This window comes from Bos indicus x Bos taurus, chromosome 7 (assembly GCF_003369695.1).
Source record: "Bos indicus x Bos taurus breed Angus x Brahman F1 hybrid chromosome 7, Bos_hybrid_MaternalHap_v2.0, whole genome shotgun sequence".
Classification (NCBI taxonomy): domain Eukaryota; kingdom Metazoa; phylum Chordata; class Mammalia; order Artiodactyla; family Bovidae; genus Bos; species Bos indicus x Bos taurus.
The window spans coordinates 31,309,690-31,331,919 of NC_040082.1; the positions used below are offsets into that span (position 1 = coordinate 31,309,690).

General features: G+C 36.5%; 1 protein-coding gene across 10 annotated transcripts in view; it reads right to left on the bottom strand.

Moving 5' to 3' along the window:
- Positions 1-22,230, bottom strand: part of TENM2 (teneurin transmembrane protein 2) — a 1,394,962-nt gene that overhangs the window by 950,729 nt on the left and 422,003 nt on the right. For all 10 annotated transcript variants that reach the window (XM_027545724.1, XM_027545731.1, XM_027545730.1 and 7 more), the window contains one exon: positions 19,025-19,300. In XM_027545724.1, the coding sequence (XP_027401525.1) occupies positions 19,025-19,300 (276 nt within the window). The remainder of the gene's footprint in view (positions 1-19,024; positions 19,301-22,230) is intronic.

Sequence of the window (22,230 nt, forward strand, 5' to 3'; positions counted from 1 at the left end):
TTTATGATTTTGATCTGCACTTCATTATTAGTGATGTTGAGCACCTTTTCATATATGTCTTGGTCATCTGAATATATTCTTCGGAGAAACCAAAAGCTTTTCTTCTAAGATTAGAAACAAAGCAAAAATGCCCACTTCCACCACTTCTGTCTTACCTATTACTGAAAGTGGGAGACAGAGCAGTTAGCAAGAAAAAGAAACAAAGGAATGTAGGATGAAAAGGTAGAAGCAAAATGATCTGTCAATGATATGACCTTATATGTAGAAAATCTTAAAGACTCTATAAAAAACAGGTATAAATTAAAAATGAACTCAGTAACATTGTAGGGCACAAAATCAGCTTATAAAACCAGTTGCATTTCTGTACACCAACAGCAAGCAATTTGAAAAAAGAAATTAAGTAATTACATTTATAATGACATCAAAAAGAGTAAAATACCCAGGGATTAAAAAGGAGGTAAAAGACTTGTATGCTGAAAACTATAAGATTGTGATGAAAGAATTGAAGGAAGACACAAATAGCAATACAGTTCCCGTTCATGGACTGAGACTTAATATTGTTAAAATGTCCGTATTACCCAAAGCAATATGCAAGCTTAATATAGTCACACTCAAAAATTCCAATGACTTTATTTTTTTTATAAAAATAGAAGAAACAATCCTAAAATTCATATGGAACCACAAAGGACACCAAACAGCCAAAGCTATCCTGAGAAAAAGAACAAAGCTGAAGGTATCACATTTCCTGATTTCAAAATACATTATAAAGCTACAGCAATTAAAACAGCATGATACTTGTATAAAGACAGCCATATCGACACATGGGCCAGAACAGAGAACCCAGAAATAAACTTATCAAATACCATCAACTGATCTTTGACAACACTGCCAAAAATACACAATGGGGGAAGTATATTTCTTCAACAAATAATGTTGGGTAAAATTCAACAAAATACACAAAATGCAACTCAAAATCTTAAAGATATAAAGACAAGATCTGAAACTGTAAAATCACTAGAAGAAAACAAAAGAAAACATCATGACATTAGTATCTGCAAATATTTCTTAACTTTGATATGAAAAGCACAGGCAGCAAAAGCTAAACTAGACAAGTGAGACCATGACAAAGTCTATGAAACTAGACAAGGACTCCTGCATTGCAGGCAGACGCTTTACCATCTGAGCCACCAGGGAAGCCCAAGTGAGACTGTATCAAACTAAAAAACTTCTGCACAGCAAAAGAACTATGAACAGATTTAAAAACAACCTATGGAATGTGAGATAATATTTGCAAATCATATATCTGATAAGGGTTAATGTCTAAAATATACAAAGAACTCCTAGAACTCACTACACAAAAGACAGCTTAATTAGAAAATAGGCAAGGGACTTGAGAATCATCTGTGACACCTCTTTTTCAAAAACATATTGGTCAATATCCCTAGAAATACTGCTACCTTTACCTTCAAAATATTCTGAGAATCAGACTGTTTATCTCCATTGTCATTGATCCTAGACACTATCATCTCTTGTCTGGTTACTGTAATAATCTCCTAATGATCTCTCTACTCTTGCCTCATTCACTTTATTTTAAACATAATAGCCAAAGTGACGTTTTAAAATTGGAAGTCAGATAATGACATTCCTATGCTCAAGACTCAGCATGGATATGAATTTCCCTCAGAACAAAGACCACAATGTTTAAACTATCTATGATGCCCTACATTACCTAGCTCCACTTTTACCTCTCTATCCTTATGTCCTTTTACTCTTCCCAATTTGCATTCTGCTGCAATTACACTGACTTCCTTGAAGACACCAGGAATAATCCTGCATTAAAGTCTTTGCACTCTCTTCCATCTGCCTGGGATGCTACAGCCCCAGAAATCTGCATAGTCAATTCCATTTCACAGCTGATTTCCTTGTCTCCTTTAAGTTTTGTTTGTTTGAATATCAGCTTTTTAATAAAGCCTTTCTAGCACCCCAGACATACACCCATTTAATACTGCAAAACCACAAGCACATATAATACTTCCAACTATCTTTATTCTCCACTTTTCTTTTTTTCCTATAGTATTTATCACATTCTAGGATAGTTTTCTTCTTTCCTTCCTTCTTTCCTCTTCTTGTCTGTCTTCCCTCTGTCCCTTTCCCCCACTTGCTTTCCTTCCTTTCTTCTTCTCTCTATTCATTTAATTGTCTCTCAAGTAGAATTTGAGTTCCAAGAGGGTAGAAATCTTTTTCTAGAAATCTTGTTCATTGATATGTCCTAAGCATAATACACAATAGGTGGTCAATAAACATTATGAATAAAGTAAAAGTTGATAGTTAAACATTACTGTCACTCATTACTCTACATATTTTGAAATTATCCTGGAGACCAGTTAACCCATCATATGAGAAGCCCATCACATTTACTTATGTTCCTAGTCGAGTCCACTGTCCCTTTTAAAATTAATATATTTGTTTCTTTCTATGTAATGAGTAACTCATTGAGTTTGTCTCCTTTGATTGGAATAGCAGAGTTATGGAGAGGAAAGAAAACGAGAATTTGGATTGAGATATTCTGCTGCCATGCTAAACTGGAAGCCTTCTGATTTAATGAAAATCAAAGAAGCATGAATGAATACGGAACTACTATCTGTAAGCCAGTATGTTTTCAGTCTCTTTTGAGTGATCCTTCTCCTCTGCCCAACATGTGCTATTCAGAGTTTGCTCCTGGCTCTTTCTTCTTCCTTCTCTGCTTTCTCCTTGTGTGAGCTCCTCCATGGATGTAAAGAGATGACTGTCATGCTGTTGAATTTCAAACTGAGGTCTCCAGTTTGGCACTCCCCTCTAAGTTTCATTTTTTAATAATTATATCACACAGAATTATCTTTCTATTTGGATGTCTTATGTTACTTAACAATGTCCAAAATGAAACTCTGTTTCAGCACCCCCAATCCCATCCTTTCCAAATATCCCCCATCTTAGTAATCAGGAATTCCTTCAATCACTAAAGTCAGCAATTCTCGATAGCTCTATTTTCATCAGCACCTACATTCAAACCAGTGTCAAGTTCTATATATTCTAGTTCCAAAGTGCATCTCAAATCATTTACTTCTCTTAATGAGGTCTACACCATTTCCCCTTAGTTCCAAAACAAATGGATAAATACAACGCTAAAGAATTCAAAGGAGCAGAAATTCATTTATAGTTAAAGAGACCAAAATAGTTTCACAAAGGACTTGGCATCTTAAATGATTCTTTGATGATGTACAGAAAGGTGACAGATGTGCAGGTTTGGGGATAACTGAGAGCAAAGGGAACAGGACAAACACGGCTCTGGAGGAAACTGTATGCGCTGGAAAACAGTAAGAGTCCAGTTGGGCTGGAGCTGAAAATATATTTAGAGAAGTGGAGCAAGGGCTAAGAACGTAACATTGGACTGTGTCGTGGAGGGCCTGAAATACCACAGAGGGACAGATTAAGTTGATTTGTATACTTCCTGCCTTCCCAACGTGCCTTGTTGTTTGTAGCCATAAATGTGTATCAGCGGAAGTGTATGACAGCCTGTATTCACTTAATTGTTTTGCAGTTCACTGGGGTCTTTTCCATTCTGAATATACTAGGGGATGTTCCAGAACACAGAACTTTTTCTACTCTTTTTTCCCTACAACATCAATTATTAAGCAACTCTCTATATTAGTAAAGCCATATGCTTATTATAACAGTAATTGCTTCCCCATGATTATTTTCAGAGTATTTCTTTATGTATGGAGATATTTATCTCACATGCAAAACTACCTATTTTGTGAAAACACCAATAGCTGGAATACCACTGTGTTTATGATTACTATCCTCATTGAATCAAAAGCACCAGAGATGGAGGAAGTTTTAAGAATATTTAATACATCATTTAGTTGATTCTATCTCCTCAAGGTGCCTTGCAGATTGTCTTAGCAGATGTGAATTTCCTTTCATCATGTGGAATGCAATTCTATCCTTGGTTTGTTATAAATTAACAATCTGAAATAAAAGTCCTACATTCTGAACAACAGCTGAAATATTCAATTAGAAAAAAAAAAATTCCTTAACTTACTCAGAGCTAACTTTTCTTCTTTGGTTAATGAAACTATTTAAAAATGGTTTTCCACCTCTCAAGCCTGATAGAGTAAGTGCATGTATGTGTGGGTGGGTATGTGTTGAGCTGGCCAAAAAGAGTGTTTTGTGTTTTTCTGTAACATTTTACAAATAACTTTGACTGAACTTTTGCCCAACCCAATATATATGTATTTCTATTTTATATATTTCTAATGTCTATTCTACAGAAACTAAGTCATATGATTTTGAGAATGTAGCCAAATGATTTTCACACCTGTAAATGAACCTTGTAAACCATCTGCAGAAATAACAAAGCACAACAAGACTTACTCTGGCATCACTATAGGCATTGTCAAAGTCAGTACAAACAGAAAAGTGAGAACAATTCTAACATCTTCTCATCTGGAGAGAATATTTAAATCAAGAATTAAGAAATACAAATAGACAATAAACACATGACTAGTTTCTCAGCCCCAGTATTCAAATAAATAAAAATATTTTCATTAATAAATAAAAAAAAATCAAGATAATTTTCAGGACTTCTAGGCACAATGTGTGTGTCAGGTCATGTGAACTGAGTCCTGGTGTGAGGGTAAACATTCCTCTAAAGTAATTGGTTGAAAAGGATGACCATTTTACATAACCATGTATGTACTCAATCTTCTAGGAATTTATTCTAGGAAAAGAGTTAGTGATATGCACAGGAATTTAGCTTCAAGGATTTTATTCATCATCCTATCCTTTATTGCTTCTAAAATAAGTTAAACACCCATTGAAAGAAAATAGAGGAAATGTCTCAGGTTACAAAAGTTCTATGGAAGCTTTAACTATTGCAGAAAATATTTACTGTCATAGGGAAAGTTTATAATAGATTTACTGGGGAAAAAGAAGCCCTGACACCAACTCTGTACAAATATTCACACTGCACACACATATATACACACAGCACACATACTGTAAAAATATGCACGAAAATATTAACCATGGTTATTTCTGGTGTCAAATTACAGGTGACTTTTATTCTTTTTCAAGCTTCTCTATATGTGTGTATGTGTGTGTGATATACGCACATAAGCATATTTTTACATATTTTAGACATACTTTGCATAAGTATGTAGTTTACACATGTGTATATTTATACACACATATACCTACCAGCTCAATATGCTACTGGAGAATAGTGGATAAATAACTCCAGAAAGATCGAAGAGATGGAGACAAAACAAAAACACCAACCAGCTGTGGATGCGACTGGTGATGGAAGTAAAGTTGGATACTGTAAAGAACAATATTGCATAGGAACCTGGAATGTTAGGTCCATGAATCAAGGCAAATTGGAAGTGGTCAAACAGGAGATGGCAAGAGTGAATATTGACATCTTAGGAATCAGTGAAATAAAATGGACAGGAATGGGCGAATTTAACTCAGATGACCATTGTATCTACTACTTTGGGCAAGAATCCCTTAGAAGAAATGGAGTAGCTATCATGGTCAACAAAAGAGACTGAAATGCAGTACTTGGATGCAATCTCAAAAACGACAGAATGATCTCTGTTCGTTTCCAAGCCAAACCATTCAATATCACAGTAATCCAAGTCTATGCCCCAACCACAAATGCTGAAGAAGCTGAAGTTGAATGGTTCTATGAAGACCTACAAGACCTTTTAGAACTAACACCCAAAACAGATGTCCTTTTCATTACAGGGGACTGGAATGCAAAAGTAGGAAGTCAAGAGATACCTGGAATAACAGGCAAATTTGGCCTTGGAGTACAGAATGAAGCAGGTGAAAGGCTAACAGTTTTGCCAAGAGAATGCATTGGTCATAGCAAACACCTTCTTCCAACAACCCAAGAGAAGACTCTACAAATCGACATCACCAGATGGTCAACTGAAATCAGACTGATTATATTCTTTGCAGCCAAAGATGGAGAAGCTATATAAAGTCAGCAAAAACAATACCAGTAGCTGACTATGGCTCAGATCATGAACTCTTTATTGCCAAATTCAGACTTAAACTGAAGACAGGGAAAACCACTAGACCATTCAGGTATGACCTAAATCAAATCCCTTATGATTATATAGTGGAAGTGACAAATAGATTCAAGGGATTAGATCTGATAGACAGAGTGCCTGAAGAACTATGACACAGGCTTGTGACATTGTACAGGAGACAGGGATCAAGACCATCCCCAAGAAAAAGAAATGCAAAAAGGCAAAATGGTTGTCTGAGGAGGCCTTACATATAGCTGAGAAAAGAAGAGAAGCTAAGGGCAAAGGAGAGAAGGAAAAATATTCCCATTTGAATGCAGAGTTCCAAAGAATAGCAAGGAGAGATAAGAAAGTCTTCCTCAGTGATCAATGCAAAGAGATAGAGGAAACAATAGAATGGGAAAGACTAGAGATCTCGTCAGGAAAACTAGAGATAGCAAGGGAATATTTCATGCAAAGATGGGCTCAATAAAGGACAGAAGTGGCATGGACTTAACAGAAGCAGAAGATATTAAAAAGAGGTGGCAAAAGTAGGCAGAAGGACTATACAGAAACAATCTTAACAACCCAGATAACCATGATGGTGTGATCACTCATCTAGAGCCAGACGTCCTGGAATGTGAAGTCAAGTGGGCCTCAGGAAGCATCACTCAGCAGCAGCAACAGGAGTGGAAAAGATCAGTTTCCATTCCAATCCCAAAGAAAGGCAATGTCAAAGAATGTTCAAACTACCACACAATTGCACTCATCTCACATGCTAGCAAAATAATGCTAAAACTTTCCAAGACAGGCATGAACAGTACAAGAACTGTGAACTTCCAGATGTTCAAGTTGGATTTAGAAAAGGCAGCAGAACCAGAGATTCAACTGCCAACATCCACAGGATTATTGAAAAAGCAAGAGTTCCAGAAAAACATCTACTTCTCCTTTATTGACTATGCCAAAGCCTTTGACTGTGTGGATCACAACAAACTGTGGAAAATTCTTCAAGAGATGAGAATACCAGACCATCTGACCTCCCTCCAGAGAAATCTGTATACAGGTCAAGAAGCAACAGCTAGAACTGTACATGGAACAACAGACTGGTTCCAAATTGGGAAAGCAGTATGCCAAGGCTGTATACTGTCACCTTGTTTATTTAACTTATATGCAGAGTACAGCATGTGAAATGCTGGGCTGGATGAAGTACAAGCTGGGATCAAGATGGCCAGGAGAAATATCAATACCTCAGGTATGCAGAGACATCACCCTTACGGTAGAAAGCAAAGAAAATCTAAAGAGCCTCTTGATGAAAGTGAAAAAGGAGAGTAAAAAGTTGGCTTAAAGCTCAACATTCAGAAAACTAATATCATGGCATCTGGTCCCATCACTTCATGGCAGATAGATGGGGAAATAATTGAAACAGTGAGAGATTTTATCTTCTGGGGCTCCAAAATCACTACAGCCATGAAATTAGAGGATGCTTGCTACTTGGAAGAAAAACTATGATAAACCTAGACAGCATATTAAAAAGCAGAGATATTACTTTGCCAACAAAGGTTCATCTAGTCAAAGCTATGTTTTTTTTCCAGCAGTCATGTGTGGATGTGAGAGTTGGAGTATAAAGACAGCTGAGCGCTGAAGAATTGATGCTTCTGAATTGTAGCGTTAGAAAAGACTCTTGAGAGTCCCTGTAAGGACTGTAAGGAAATCCAACCAGTCAATCCTAAAGGAAATCAACGCTGAATATTCATTGGAAGGACTGATGCTGAAGCTGAAACTCCAATACTTTGGCCACCTGATATGAAGAACTGACTCAGTGGAAAAGACCCTGATGCTGGGAAAGACTGAAGGCAGGAAGAGAAGGGGATGACAGAGGATGAGATGGTTGGATGGCATCACTGACTTGATGGACATGAGTTTGAGTGAACTCTGGGAGTTGGTGATGGATGGAGAAGCCTGGTGTGCTGCAGTCCATGGGGTAGCAAAGAGTTGGAGACAACCGAGTGACTGAACTGAACTGATATTTATATACATATGAGTTAATATGTTAATATTATATATATATTATATTTCACCTTGAACACTATAAAGAATTAACCAAAAATCGGCACTTTTGTTTGTCTTTTGTTTTTTAAAGCCTTTACTAGTACTAAAGAAAAAATGGTAGCATTAGGAGTCCATTTTCTTTTGAGGGTCCAGGTAGCTGAGACTCTTCAGAAAGCAACGAAGAGGGCAACACTGTGTATCAAATCCTAGGGCCCCTGTAAACATATTTACTCGTACTAAAAACATGTTCTTCCTAAGTACAATACCCACCTTAAAATGCTAGAAGAAGAACAAAATAAATTCCAAATAATAAGATGAGAGAATTATGAAATTAACTTTATAAAAAAATAATCTAGAGAAAACTATAAGGACAAATAGAAAGCTTAAAAGAAAAAAATAAATGAATCTCTTTAGAGCCTGATTGTTTTAAAAAAATGAAGATAAAAATATAAAAGATTAGGGATGAAAAGTGAAACAACACAGTTACAGAAGTCTGACAAATTACATGAAAATATGACTTCAGAAGAGCAACAAGAAATATAAAATATATTCAATATAGAAGCAGAAATAATCTTCAAGAAACTAATAATCAACGAGGAATAGTCCTAGCTAATCTTCACCTACAACACCCTAACTGTTCCTATACAAATAATATCATGACTTATATATAGCTATATTTGATGCTATTTTATTATTTAACCATGTGATTAAAAAATAATAAACACTGTATCTGGCTGATGTAATACTGTACTATATGTGTAAGCATAATAGACTGCTCTGTAAGGAACATCCAGTGTTCTCTATGAGATTCAATTTAGATGCTCTCAAATTTTAATATTTTAACTATAAATATTCAGTGTTCATATGCTAATGACAACTTAATTCTTCCTGTTGAAACGTCAAGAAGCAGGATTCTCTGTGGTCTAGAGATTTCTTGGGTCCTCCTACCTAAATTACAGCTCCTGTCTCTAATATCACTACTTCTAATTTTATTACCTTCCTGTCCAAACAATTTTTGTGTGCATATGTGTGTGTGCTTTAATTAGATGTTTCCTAAAATATTACATTTCCTACTCAAATAAACTTTTAATTGTTCTCTAATTCTTCTTAGTCAGAACACAGCTCAAAGCTCTTGGTCATTTGATTCCTATACCTCTATGTTTAGATATCTACTGCTTCCAGTGAAATCACCATGTTCCCATTAGTCTGGCTTTAGTTGGCATTTAGGGGAAGATAACATTCCTGAAAAATCATCATTATCCTTGCACCATTTCCTGTCCCCAACCATGACACACATTGCTTTTTGTTCATTTGGAGTATCTGTCATCTTATTCCCACTTATGCAAGCTCTAATCCTCATTTACTACCTAATTATTAATGAAACGATCCCCTTGAAGCTGCGCCTACTATACCTGACCATCAGCATACCATTGTAAGCTGATGCATACAATGTTTACATTCCATTTCTCTGTTGAGAAGAAACAGGGATTTCTATATAAATGTACAGTGATGCTTGCTTTCTTCAATGAACAGTGAAGTAAATATTGTTATCTATCCATAAAAGAACCGAAAGTTGACAGAAGGACTGAGAGAAGAAAATAGGAATTCTATTAAAAAAGAGTAAAGTATGATTGGTACGGATAATTCTGAATGACAAGAAAGACAATCTATTAGGCTGCCACAAGATAACTGGTTATCCAAGTATTCCCAGGCGAGACTGTTGCTTAGACTTCATCTCCTGGGAAACAGAACACCTAAAACAACAGTGATTTAACATACTGTTGTATACATGTATCAACATAAAAATTCTGAATACACTTCTAATATATACATTTCTGCATTTCTGTAATGTATCATATATGTGTGTGGGTGTGTGTAAATACACTAATATATCACATGCACTATAAAATATACTCAAAAATACAAGTTTTAAAGGATAAAAAGTACATTTAAATTAAACCTTCAATTTTGTTTTTGCAACCCAGTGAATCATGATGTTCAAATCACATTTTAAAATGTGATTCTCCTAATTTTAACATGAAGGTTGAGTCAAAGAATCAAGAAATTAGTTCATTGATGGGGTAATCATTTCTAGATGCAGGGTTGGGGGGGCTGAAGTCTTGAGGGAAGAAATCAGTTGTGGGAAGGGAGGAGAAACAGAGAAGAATATATCTTATGCTGCAAATAAATTAAGCTCCCCACCAAATCACATACTATTTCTTTGACAACTCAAACTGGTTCAGTGCCACCAAGAAGCAAGAGCTCATACATGGGAACTGAGTGAATGTGGACCCAGTAACATGCATTCCGATTTACATAGAAAAAATAGTATTCTTGGAACAGTGGCTTGAGGCCTTAAAGATGACCAACAGAGTTCAAATAAAAAAGAAGACCGGCCCATACCTTTCTCTCTCTTCTCTTTCTCCTAACACTATACACTAGAAAATATCTACAGGACTCATTCTGGCATTTTCACAAATGATCTTATGATAACAACTCCCTGGAACTGATCAATTTCTATTCCTTATGTTTCCTTCCTATTTCTCTCAATAACATCCCTCTCCTCAACTGAACTCCCCTCAGTGTACACACAACACAGACACATAAAGAGACAAGCACAGTTTTGTATAATGCTGAGCATCCAGCAGAGACTTAATTTTTTTTCAGAATGAAGCACAAGCTGGAATCAAGATTGCTGGGAGAAATATCAATAACCTCAGATATGCGGATGACACTACCCTTATAGCAGAAAGCAAAGGAAATCTAAAGAGACTCTTGAGAGTGAAAGAGGAGGGTGAAAAAGTTGGCTTAAAACACAATATTCAAAAAACTAAGATCATGGCATCTGGTCCCATCACTTCATGGCAAATGGATGGGGAAACCATGGAAACAGTGACAGACTTGTTGTTTTCTTGGGCCCCAAAATCACTGCAGATGGGGACTGCAGCCATGAAATTAAAAGACATTTGCTCCTTGGAAGAAAAGCTATGACCAACAGAGACATTATTTTGCCAACAAAGGTCTGTCTAGTCAGAGCTATGGTTTTTCCAGTAGTCATGTGTGGATGTGAGAGTTGGACACTAAAGAAAGCTGAGCACCGAAGATTTGATGCTTTTGAACTGTGGTGTTGGAGAAGACTCTTGAGAGTCCCTTGGACTGCAAGGAGATTCATCCAGTCTACCCTAAAAGAAATCAGTCCTGAATACTCATTGGAAGGACTGATGCTGAAGCTGAAACTCCAATACTTTGGCCACCTCATATGAAGAGTTGACTCATTGGAAAAAAACCCTCATGCTTGGAAAGATTGAGGGCAGGAGGAGAAGGGGATGACAGAGGATGAGATGGTGGGATGGCATCAGTGACTCGATGGACGTGAATTTGAGTAAGCTCCGGGAGTTGGTGATGGACAGGGAAGCCTGGTGTGCTGCAGTCAGTGGGGTCACAAAGGGTCAGACATGACTCGGTGACTGAACTGAACCCCTCCCCCACAAATTGATGTGTCTCCTCATCTGGGATTATTTAACTCACTTTTCGTTGATGCTGAATAAAATAGAACATAGTTTTATCAGCATCATATACTTCATGTGTATGAAAATATGCATTTTTAAGTAATGTGCATTACCTTCCAATTTTTATAAAAAATATATTTCAAGAATCCTATTGGATTAGTGAATGTATGACAGTGTATTTCCTGCATAAACTACACTATAAATAAATATTTTATGAATCATCTCTTCTTTATTGGAAACTTATAAACTATTTCTTCTTGTGCTCCACTCTCTCCATGTACATCCATGCCCTGCTTTCTTATGTTTAACACAAGTAGAAATGGTATTGCTTTAGTATTGATCTTTTCTACCCTCCTAATGCCAGTATAAACCTCTAGGAATGGAGACTCCAGTCAACTCAAATATTTCAATCCATTCCATTTGTAAACATGCTTGTATTTCAATTACCCTTTCTCTTTCACAAATAGCTTAAGGATACAAAGAGAACTGGGAGTACATTGTGCTGTGACTAAGAGTTGTCCCTGAGTAATACTTGGGTGTCCTGCTTATCCACTTGTAGACAATCGTGTCTAAGTTTGTGGAGCATCATTTCTGAATCACTTTTTCCCAACTCAGCATCATCCAACATTGCTCCCAGTCTTTCTCTCTTGAGGAGCTGGAGGTCCTCACATATCACTGTATTTTCCTTTTCTAGCCTTTATTATTTTTCACTTGATTGTAACAGACTCCATGAAGTACTTGCTTGATCAAAACTGAACATACCACAAAGTCATTTTCCTCCTCTTTGAATGGCTTCTGCCTGAAAAGCCTGGGTTTTCCTTAATCAGCTGAAGTAGCTAAAGTTTTTAAAATGGATTCTCCCTTCATTTATTTCCTGAAAGTCCATCTAGATACTTCTATATTAAAATAACTTAAATGTATGTGTTAAAATGAAAGATTCTGACTTTAACTTTTCAGTATTTCAGGGCATTTACTTCAGAAGAAATGAATTGTATATTACTCACGTTACCATCCCCCAGTCCACACAGTTACTTTATTAATTTCCAGACTAAACTGACTTTCACTTGATTTCATTTTATTGGAACCCCTGTAAACTGTTTTAGAAATTTGATAAAGCAAAATGAAACCTATCCTACAGATGAGCCAAACTTACAAAAAGCAGTTGACGTTACTATGCTAACACGTTAACTTAAGCTACAATGGCCGGTTCCTACTTTCATTCTACATTTTTATGAACTCTGATCTCCCTACAGTTTGTAACATAAGGTCAAGATTGGTCATTCGAGTGCCTACAAAGGCTAAATCAGAGAGGAGTTGCCTGGAGGGAGCCCAGGTGAGTGAGAAGACATGGGTTTAACAAGATCTGCTTTGGTTACTGCTTCTACGCCTGTTTGTCCGGAGGGAAACCTGGACAATGCTATTGGGTCTTGTACATTGAAGAGAAGCCAAAAATAAACATTTCTAATATGAAATCTCCCTTTCTGAAAATGTTGATTAGTAACATTCAATGTTTAAATACTGCACTGACCAAATGAAATAACTAACCAGCAGGATCTGGCTCACAGACTATCTAGTTCATCCCCTCTGCTATTGATGACTATTCTATGACTCACTCACTCTATTCCTTTACAATTCCTGAAGGTGAGTTTAGGGAAACCCTGAAAGGACAATTTTCTAGGCAGTTCCTTCAGCTAGTAACCAAAAAATGTTACCAGTAACATTTTTACGTTTGTATATAATCATATAGACATAATAAGTACATATCTGCATTTTGTTTTATTTAGTAATACAAGTCTATCACTTGAAAATTCCCCCTTCCACTCACAAGTCCTGGTTTCAGAATGGGTAACTCTAATGTCTCATTGCTTTTCATACGCACTTCTCAAATACTTCTTGGTGTGATTTTAGGGTCAGAGCAATTCATCCTGATTCAGTTGTGTGTAGAAAATACATGCTATCAACTTCCTTAGTTTTCACTCATTTTATTTACACTCTTAGTATTTGGTTACATCTCTCCCCCAACTTGTACAGTTAACTTGATCCTTGACAAACAACAACTTAACTAAAAAATGACCAAAAAATAAATGAAAAAGTTAGAGTTTTCTTCTGAGTTAAGAGGCTCCTAATCGGGAATGGACAAGAATATGGTGCTGCTCACCGGGTGACTGCCTTTGCTCTTAACTGAAGCAAAACTACAGACACGAGAAACTCAGCAGCTTAAAAGCAAACGATTATCCACCAAGCCCAATGTCTCCCTGAAGGCCTGGAGATTACACGTGTAATAATAAGGCTGCCCTTGCCAAAAGTAAGGCTTAATGCTTCATTTTATTTATTGTATTTATTGAATGGAGCCATTGCTCGATAGCCCCTGGGAGCATTAACAAACATGAAAGAAACCACCAAAGGAAAGAAATATATAAATAAGGAAAACCCATGCCACTAAAGTTTATAATCTGGAACATGCAGTCCTGGGAATCAGGCACATACTCTTACTTCTTCAAGTACCCTGTAATACGTTAGTTATGCAAGCATTGCTTAATTTGCCAAAAACTTGAATCTCTGAAGTCCCATATAGATATATTTGCAAAACACTGATCCTTTTGCTTCTTGGTTCTCTATTATGCCATGTGACGATGTGATATTCCTAAATTTTGCCTCTAATTCTATATTATTATCAGTTGTATTTAACATTGTGAAAATCATTTATTTTGGACTCCCCTGAATAACTTATTGTAAGATAAGGTGCCCCTATGGCCTCTAGGATGTGCACTTGCAGGGAATTGGGCCACGGTTATTAAAATCAAATCATCCTTGCATTTAGGAAGAGAAACGACTAAGAAACTGTGACATTTGGTTCTCAAGTCCTTCACTTTTTTCTATCCATGATAACTCATTTCACATTCTTCTTTATAAATGTTACTCTTTCACATTTGCAAGGATAAAAATAGATAAAGCTTAGAAACACAATTTGAAATAATGGTCATCTAAAAGGGATTAAAGTGTGGTTTTTGTTTTGTTTTTGAAGGATTGAGGCAATATTTTCTTTAGCTACCGTGGAAGTTAAATCACCTACATATCAGCCTCAAAGGTACAAATTATTATCCTATGATTTTTATAGTTACTTCATTAACTATTCTAACTCAAAACATATTTGCTTTCGTGAAGAGCAAAATTATGAGCTCTTGGCTATTGTTGTCTGGTGCTTACAGTAAAACTTTATATATGTTCCAGGCATTCTCTGTAATTTTTACATGTGGGCTGGGGGTGAAGAGAAGAGTAGAGTGGATCATAACACACAAAATAAATTTAAGAATATGTAAGAGGAGTAGAGCGGGGCAGAAACCTACTGGCAGGTCTTAGGTGTGTTTAATTACAGGGCACTCTAATGTAAAATGTACTTAGGAGCTGGTTTTTGAAGGGAAAGAAGGACGGCTTAAGAAACCCACCTCCTATGACAAGTGAATGCAGTGCATTAGTTTGAGGTACCAATTTATAGACACTGTTGCTGGACTAGGGAACTCCTTCATCCCATCCAAGTTCACACCTCATGGCTCTATTAACCTGCAGCAAATACTGGGGTGTGCTCAAGTTCTCCAGCAGAGAGAGAAACACTAGAGACCTCTTCCAAGAGGACTCGCAATCTAATAGCATCTGGATTCCACAAACACACTTTACACAAATCCATTATGTGGCAAGAGCCAGCTTGCTTTGTAAATGCATTTGGTGAAATGTAATGGAATTAACCCAACATTTATATTTTCAACCTCAAAGTATATTAGGAGAATTATAAATTTCCCAATTGACAACAGATGTAAATGAACATTGTCCTTATTTACTGTGGGTGGAAACAAACAGGGCAAAGGAAGGATATTTTTGCTAAAGCTTCATCCTAGGTCAGATTTGTTTTCTATAATTTCTGGCTTCCTATCCCAGAGCCAAGCTTATTTTCTTTGTCTTTTCCTCCCTGCCCCCTGTTTCTGGATTTCCAATAAAATAACTGAAACTTGAATTATGCTTTAAAAAAAAAAAAAACCTCAAGGATATTTTTAAGTCCCCAAGGTGAAGAAACTGCCTAAGGGAGTCAAGGGTACGTAGACCAGGTTTTTTACAGTGTGTGCTATTTCGCATTTTTAAGAAGGCAATTAGTTATTCTTGTGTATTAGTGACTGCCCCATTTTCTCCATAACTCAGGTGATAAAAAGGGCCTTGGAGAGGACATATTTTAAGTGGGACATTTATTACCCCAAAAAAGGAATGATTCTAATTTAGAGTTACTGGGAAAGCCCTTTCTATAGATGCAGTCAAATTTCACAGCTGCAAAAATTTGGCCTTGCTGTTTGCAACTCACACTGCCGTTTCTAGCTAAGCCCTTGTGAGCTTAAAGATAGAGTTAAAGAATCTGATAAAATAACCTGAACATTAGCGCTTTATCTATTTAAAGCGATCCAACAGTACAATATTAATTTGGTGGCCATGGAGTATGTGTAAGACGCAGAGCTGTGAGTGGTGATAACCTTGAAGAATCTACACTGGGAAAAAGAAAAAAAAGAAGGACAAATTCATCTGTGTGTTCAGTGTGATGGGACTTTCAAGTTACTAGTTCCTAGTAGGTCATTTTTGCCACAGCAGCAGGTACAAAGGACTGTTAGTAGTCAGCGAGTTTTATTACATGAGTTTGAAGGTAGGATCCATGTTTTATGTTATAGAAAGTCAAGTTGATTTTTGAGACCTGTCTTGACTTGCTACCTACGCATAGCAAAAACTACAACTGGAGTTTTTTTCAAGGGAGATTTTAAATAAGAACTGTGAATATCTCTGTACCCCAAGATAGCACCATAAAAATGAAATAAAAATATATGGGGTCCAAAGAAGAGATTCATTCTGTGTCCACATACCCTTAAATATAAAATGAGATTGGAGACATTCTTTCTCAAAGTGTAGATTCCCATTACTTCCTCTTCAAGAGAGACATGCCTAAAAGGTTATTGATTTGGTTCTGAAGGACAGAGTGTTTATTATGGAGGAAGTCATGGCGGGGCACGAGTGTGAGAAATTAATGATGGCTTTGTAAGTGTCCATGCTGTGGCATGGAACCAGTGGGGCAACTGTCAATCTATATGATAATACATTCCCAAACTTCAAAAAATCAGTCAGGTGAAAACGCATTGATTTTTTGTGTGTGTGAGCTAAAAAGAATTTGTCAAAAAGAAAGAGCAAGAAGTTGACTGAAGTAACACCTCAGTCTGCAGGGTAGCTCACACCTCACTTTTTATTTGGTTAAGGAATTTATGAGGTAATGTGGACAATTTCTTATTTTTATTTCTAGTCCCCAAGAGGAACAGAGCCTGAATTATCTATATCATTGGAATATGTAAAATACTGAGAAAATTAAAGCAGAGAAAAGGAACACATTCTATCTGTAAGTTTTGAAATAACCATCTATTACCTAAACTTGAACTCTGACTTCAGAACCACTTTCATGGTCTGTCAAATGCAGGAACAAAAGAATTGCTTCCTGGTTCTAAGTGCATTATCTATGGTCATGAAATTCTGACTATATTTGAACTAGCATTACTGCGAAAAATCATCACACTATATTTAAGGGATATTTCCTATCAGGACTCGGATTTATACAGAGTTGCCCCAGGTGAAAACTGTTTGAATACAGTGTTTCAAATTATATTGGAAAAAAGTGACTGCTATTGGTTTACCAAATACATCTTGACTTGTAAAATTCATTCCTCCCTTACGGTTGTAGGTAAATTCAAGGCAAGTATTTTTGCTCCCCTTGCTTCACTAGAAACCTCCCCTCATTAGCTGAGTTTTTAAGAGGTATATAGCTTAAAAAGAAAGAGTATAAATTCTAGAAATATGTATAGGTGATTCTTTATAGATCCCACGAGACCAGCGAGAATTCCAACCAGAATATTTTCTAAAATACGTTGTTTAAGATGTGCTGTAAGTTCTTGAATTACAAGTGATTTTATTTATTAGGTGATCAAACTGCCTGCATTTCAATAGTGTCTGACACACACCAAAGCTGAAACAGTACATCAGCAAATGGATTCAATGTATGCCTTTATGAAAACTTCTAAAAGTAATTTCCTATCAAATAAGCACCTTTAGAGTGTTGAATGTGCCAAGTGTCAGAATTTTGTTAAAATTCAAAAGGAGTCAAGTGCAGATTTTTCCTTAAGAGTACACCTTGATTAGCTCCATGAACTGAGGCATAATAAGACACATTCCCTTGTCCCCACTAGAGAATAAACTATTTCGGAATTAAACATAAATTTAAATGCAATATGGTGACATCTTTCTGAATATACGCGACTTACCCTGGATATGATGTATTAATATTTTCAACATGGTTTGGAGATTAAATGATATTTAGCTATGCTTTTGCATTTACAACAAGCTGTCTGCCTGCAAATTTCTTTTTTTAAATGCAAGAAAATACTTAGAGCTGCTCTAGTAGATGTTTACAATGTTTTATAGAAACCTTAACTGATCTATTTGTAAATATTTTAATGGTAATTCTTTTAGCAAACACAAAATCTATTCATAACAAACCACATAGCATTTGATATTTTCTCCATAAATCCACCAAACCTAATGCAATTTATCTTTTAAAAAATGTTTTGGGCTCAACACGGTTCTGAGTTGCTAAGAAAGCCACAAATAAGCACCTTATCTCTTTAATGACTTGCTTGAGCTTTCCTATATTTACTGCTTAATGATCGGAAGCATTTAATTTTCAAAGTTTCATTAAAACCCATCTACAAAGCTGGATGGATAAGCAATAGTGATTTGTGATAGAAGGTGTGGGAAGCCATTAACCTACATAGGTACCAAGGAGAAGAGTAAACATAGAAAAGAATACTTTTTTGAAGACAAGTCTCTTCCTATTTGTCATTATTAAACTCCAGAGCCTCTGTTCCAAGTTTGATCTTCAATACGGATATGAGGCATTGCTGCCTGGAAATGAAAGTCTAAGATAAGGTAGGATTCTTAAGAGATCTTCATGAAAAAAAATAACCCAGGTTGCCGTTTACTGGGAAGGGGAAATCAATACAAAGACCTAGAAACTTGTGGAGAGAGGACATTTTCTAGGTATAGGTCATAGTTTATCAAGTTGCCTCTTTTGCAATGTAATTTACTTGCTAATAAGACCAACTGATGATGTCTGAATAGTGTGTTATCATCAAAATGAGATTTTAAAATTCTCTCCTCATTTCTTGTGTGTTCGAGGTTTGCTGGTTTATTTTCCCTCAGCTCAGTGTGGGTAGACAAGGTCGATTTAAAAGAAAATGAATGGTTTTATATGCCTCTTTATTAAAAAAAAAAAAAAAATCCCAAGCCCCACACGGTACAGTCCCCAAAATATTCAAAAAAATATTTAAGAAGCAGGCCTACCGTTCTCATCATCTGACTTATTTTCGTTGTCAGAATCAGTCAAGGTAAGGGCCGAGTTTTCACGACTGGACAGGCCGGAACTGCGCCTGGATTTTATCCCTCTCCCCCACAATCTGATGGCATGTTCTGGAGACATCCCTCCCTCTGTATCGGAGTCGGCGTCAGACCCTGTGCTCAGGGAGTAGCCCTGGTGAAGGATCCCCATGTCGGAACAGTAACCACTTCGGTGTGGGGAGGGCTCACAGATTCCCAGTTCCGCAAGGGTGAAGTTAGTTCCTAGGGTGACAGCAAACAAAGAGACCGATTAAAATTTGTGAAACGATTTCAAATTTCAAATTTATTCTTACAAAAAGCAGACAGTTTTTCCTAGTCAAAAAATATACCAGGTTTGCCATAGTATACAGCTAGGCAAGAGTCTTTAGGCTATTGGGGTGTATTTGAGAACTACAGCAACAAAAAAGTAAATAACTGAGATTAATTTTAATCCTAGGACAGGATGTTCAGATTTTATTTCAAAAATTTCTAATTATTTACTGATGTCTAGGTAGCACCAGGTAGCCGATAAAACACTGGATTTATAAGAAGAACTAATATATACCAAGCACTTCCTTTCTCCAGGTATCTTTTATTCTGTAATTTTTTTTCTTATATTTAAAAAGTTCACAACTTTACGATGATGATAACATTACTATAATCATTCTGTCGTTAGGGAAACTGAGGAACAGAGAACTTAAGTGACTTACCCAAGGTCACACATCTAGACTGTAGCAAAACCTGGATCTGATCCTTGAGCAGTCTGTCTTCATGCCAAAGAAGCTTAATCCTCCAATAAATGGGAGTGGTGGCCAGGAGACCTGGGGACCAGTCCTAGCTTTCCACGGGTAAGTCCCACTGTGGCAACTCTCTTAACAACTTGAGCCTCAGTTTTCTCTTCTGTAAAATCTGGGTATTAATCTCTTAAATTCCTCTCAGAATCACTGCATGGTTTATATGTGATAAGATATACACCCGAGTATTATTTTTCAAGTAAGAATAGGTAAGGTGTTACTTAAGTCAGAATCGTAGGGATGGAGTCAGTCCATTTTTATTATTTATTTTCACTGACGTATAGCTGATTGACAATCTTGTGTTAGTTCAGGTGTACTGCAAAGTGAATCAATTATATATACATATACACATACATATATCCGCCTCTTTTTCAGATTTTTTCCCTGTGTAGATTATTACAGAACACTAAGTAGAGCTTTCTGTGCTATACATTAGGTCCTTATTAGTTATCTACATTATATACATAGTAGTGTGTATATGATAAACTCAATCTCTTAGTCTATCACTTCCCCCTACATTTCCCCTCTGGTAACCATAATTTGACTGTGAGATCTGTGTTTCTGATTTGTAAATAAGTTCATTTGTATTATTTTTAAATCAGTTTCCACATATAAGTGATTTCATATAAGACTGTTTTAAAATGATATCAATTTCTTTTTGCTAATACAATTGAAAACCACAAGTGAGTTTTATCACATGTATCCATGTGGGAAGTGAAGGGATGGGCCCCTGGTTGAGGGGGAGCTGAAAAGAATAAGCATTTATTGAACACGCTCACACTACCATGTGCTGGGCATGGGGCCAGGTACTCTAAGAGGCTTTATCTCATTTAAATCTCATAAAAGCACAGCAGTTTAGGTGTTAACCACTTTACAGGGAGGCTGAATACTGTCTCCAAGGTCACACCTGGGCAAGTGGCAGATCCACGGCTCACCCCTGCATCTGTAGATCCCAAGTCCATGCTCCCTCTACAGTGTCAAATGGTCCCAATCAAAAACCAGTCTGGCAACAGTTTTGCACAGTGAATGTGCCATCTATTTGTATGCTTTAATAGCCAGCTTTAAAAAAGACATTTTAAGGTTTCACTGCATATTAGATGAAATCACGTGGCACACTGCACTTACTGACATTTAAATCTGTCCCTATTCATGGACAATGAAAAAAATATATAATGAAGAAATGCACTCTTATGCTATTGATATCAATGAAGAAAATCTTCTAAATAACACAAAACTCATGGGTTTGTTTTCTCTCTATTGATTACATTAGAGCCACTCATTGTTCAAACTCATGACATAATGAACACTGAATATCTACATACATGATAGCATTTCTCAGATTTTATTTTTAAGAAGCCCCAGACAATTGCACATATTAACCTCATATGAAGCTAATTTGTCATAGACACAAGTATTTTTATTCTGAGGCTTTACTTTATTGCACGATGGACTTCTACAGTCTTCTTTTGCTGTGTTAATGGAATCAAATCCAATACTATACATAACTGTCTCTGGAGAATGAGCCTGTTCATTGGAGAGACGACTCTACTACCTGTGTGGGGAGGAAGGATATCTCACTGCCAATCAGCACAGTTCTAACCGGTTATTCCCTGAGCAGAGTTTCATGATGCTGTCTGAAATTCTCTATTCAATGTATTCTCTTCCAGATTGCATCCTTGGCAATTAGGTATTATCTTCTAATTGTATACTAAAATGTGTATTTCAGTTTTAGTAGTGTATAAAACTCAAGTGGGTTCATATATATCTGAAACACTTCTATCTATATTGCTGTTTTTCTCATGCTTCAGTCTTTGGAAAAAAGTCATTTCACATGAGCATTCTTCCATCTTGCCTTCTGAGCTCAGTGATCATGAGATATACTGCTTCCATTTCCTTCATTAAAGGAAAGAAGCCCAAACTAAAACATACATGTTTTTATTTCACATGTGGTAATTTTGATTCCATGTGAAATGGAGTGTGCATGTATCAAGGCAACATTCCTGATTGTCTATTTCACATCTTATTATCTGGAACTAGGCTTCAAGACCTCCTCACGAAAAGAGATACAGCCATGTGAGCAAAGGAAGCCTCAACTTTCTGAGGAGCCCATGTGCTCCTCAATCTGGGTACTAGAATTCAGAGACAGGAAGCCTAGAACATGGCGGGCTGTGGAATAAATGCAGTGCCCTTTCTGTGGTTAGAACATTTACTTGATGATAACAAATGAAAATATGTTTCTGTTAAACTTGAAACAAACATGAGCTCTTCATCAATCAGTGAAAATTTGCATACATTTTTAAGTCACCACAGTGTTAGAAAAAACACTTCAAGTGTTCCAACTTCAAGCTTACAAACCTGAAGCTGAACAAGCAATATTGT